This window comes from Protobothrops mucrosquamatus, unplaced genomic scaffold, assembly GCF_001527695.2.
Source record: "Protobothrops mucrosquamatus isolate PMUCROS unplaced genomic scaffold, P.Mucros_1.0 scaffold567, whole genome shotgun sequence".
NCBI classification, from domain to species: domain Eukaryota; kingdom Metazoa; phylum Chordata; class Lepidosauria; order Squamata; family Viperidae; genus Protobothrops; species Protobothrops mucrosquamatus.
In genome coordinates, this window is record NW_015386870.1 from 23811 (window position 1) to 26231 (window position 2421).

The following is a 2421-nucleotide window of genomic DNA, read 5'->3' on the forward strand; positions in this document are numbered from 1 at the left end:
CCAGGATCCCTTCCAGCCCTGTGATTCCACCCATGTTCTATCACTACAGTTGACCAAGACTCTGAAGGAGGTTATCTAATATTGATCATTCCATATTTTTTTTCCCACCAGAAAATGTGGGGGGGGGGAAACAACCACACATTTCTCTCCAGGATGGAGATCCTGCTTCCATGGCAGAGGTTTTGAGATGGAGTTAAGGTGCGAGAAAGAAGAAAAGAATATAGACATAGAGAGAGATCTGAGTCTAGAATCAATGTTTGCATCGATGCCAGAGACAAGAGTCTTATTCCAACCTCCTTTTGCTTAGTTTGTATGCCTTGAGCCAGCCATACATTCAGGGTGGTATGACGGAATCATAATACATCTCTAACTTGGTGAGAAATTAATGGAAAGCGATGGAAGAAGAGGAGGCAAAATGAGGCAGGAAGGCAGAAAAGACTGTTGGTTTGCAGTTCTGAGATAATTTTTTTTTTAAAAAAAACACAACTTGTGGATTTCTTCTGCAGTTTTTTTTTTTTGTCCCTAGACTTGTTGAGATCTGCAACACCACTTCCTCATCCATCCAGGTGTGAAATCCAGGAGCACCTTACCTCACCACCATCCCACAAGCACACTCACACACACACACGCGCACGCACACGCACACACAACTCCCATCCCCAGATAAAGCCATTATACAAGTAGCAGGGAAGAGGCTGGTATACAAAAACGGAACACTGAGATAGCCGAAGAGCAGGTCGAACGCACAAAAGGCACATACACTCACACGCGCAGACACAAACAAGATCGTCCTACAAAAAAAAAATATTGTATTCAAAACAAAGCCACCAATATCATCTCTTTTTTTTTTTGAGGGGGGGGGTAAGGGCGGCCCAGTTTTTCCCCTTGATTGCTTTCTGTATAGGTTCTGGTACAATAGCTTTACAACTAGATGGGATACAAGGATGGGGGGGAAGAAGTGGGAACTGAGGAGGTGGCCTTCAGTTTTATTTTTCTTACCCAAGGTCTTCACTCTGTTAAAATATCTTCTGTCGTCTCCTCTCTTCCTGCTTTGGATTATTCTCCCGTAATCTGACTACTGGCAAGGGAGAGAGAGAGTTGGGTGGTCTTAACTGAACGTTGTGATGTCACAAGGATTCCCAGGCAGAAAAAGATCACAGCTAAAATTGCTGGACTGGGATCAGTTGCTTGGGTCTTGTTTGTTTTTAGATAAGAAAAAAAACACAAAACGAAATAAAAAAATAAAAGGCAAAGTGCAACTGTTGTGGTATATATCCTTTGATGCTCTTTTATCTTTTTTTTTCCCCCTTAAACAACAACAACAACAACAAAAATGTTGCTCTGCTTTTTGCTCCTGTTATGTATGCCTTGTAGCAACACGGCAACCGATGGACAAAAGAAGACGACGAGGACCAGCAGAAGAGAAGAACATTCCTTTGATCTGGTGGCAGGAAGAAAAAAACAAAAAAAATACACCCCCTTGGGTTTTTTTTTTTTTCCAGCAGGATGCAATACTGAGGTCCAATCCCACACAGGCGGTGGCTTTGATCTGTGTACAGACCATGCTTTTGTGAAGTGTCCCATAACTCTCAAAGGGCACAACCAACAAACTTGACATTGAAACAAGGAACCTTTCGAGGTTTTTTTTTAAATTTATTTAACTTTTTTTTTGTCTTTCGCCTTTTTTTTGTTTTTGCACTGTTGATTGTGTGTGAGTTTTGTTTTTGTTTTTTTGTTTTTGTTCTTTTTAAAAGCCATGACGTCCTTTGCTGAAATAAACACTGACATCCTCAACATAAATGCCATGATGGTTAAGAGGATTAGAATGTCCAGGAAGGGTTATTGGATTCAACATAATTTCTCTGAAACCTAAAAGAGGGGAAATGGGGGGTTTTGGGGGAGAACAAAAGAGAACAAAAAAAAAAAAAGCAGAAGAGATAATAAAGAGTGGGAGAAAGGAAAAAAAATAATCTTCTTATCACAAAACAACTATTCAGACTAAGAAGGAATAGAGAAGTAGCGACATACATATAATTATCTGGAAAAACAAACTGAAACAGAATAAACCATCAGACTGTCTGCAGAAGGATTATATTCATGCGGTGCATAAACTGATATCTTTTTGTTTTATCTATAAATGAAAAATATAAGATTAGATATAATTTTAGATACAAAATCCAGCCTGTTCAAGACTTGACACTCTGAAAATGTTAGGGATTTTCTGCTGTTGCTGTTCTTAAAGGAAACTTCGCCTGCACAGAATTTATTTTTTTTATTTACTTATTTATTTGTAAAATCCGTTGGCTGCCCATCTTACAACAAGGAAACTGTAGATGTTTGTTTTCCTTCTTTTAGTGTTCACTTCTCTTCTGGGTTAGTGAAAGCTGATATAATAGAGTGACAAACAAGCTGCAAAAATGA

At 39.1% G+C, this 2421-nt stretch overlaps 1 protein-coding gene across 1 annotated transcript in view; it reads right to left on the reverse strand.

Annotated features, from left to right (window-relative positions):
* Positions 1-1747: 1747 nt before the first annotated feature.
* Positions 1748-2421, reverse strand: part of NTRK3 (neurotrophic receptor tyrosine kinase 3) — a 217295-nt gene continuing 216621 nt past the window's right edge. The window contains exon 13 of the mRNA XM_029284397.1: positions 1748-1869. Within this exon, the coding sequence (XP_029140230.1) occupies positions 1748-1869 (122 nt within the window). The remainder of the gene's footprint in view (positions 1870-2421) is intronic.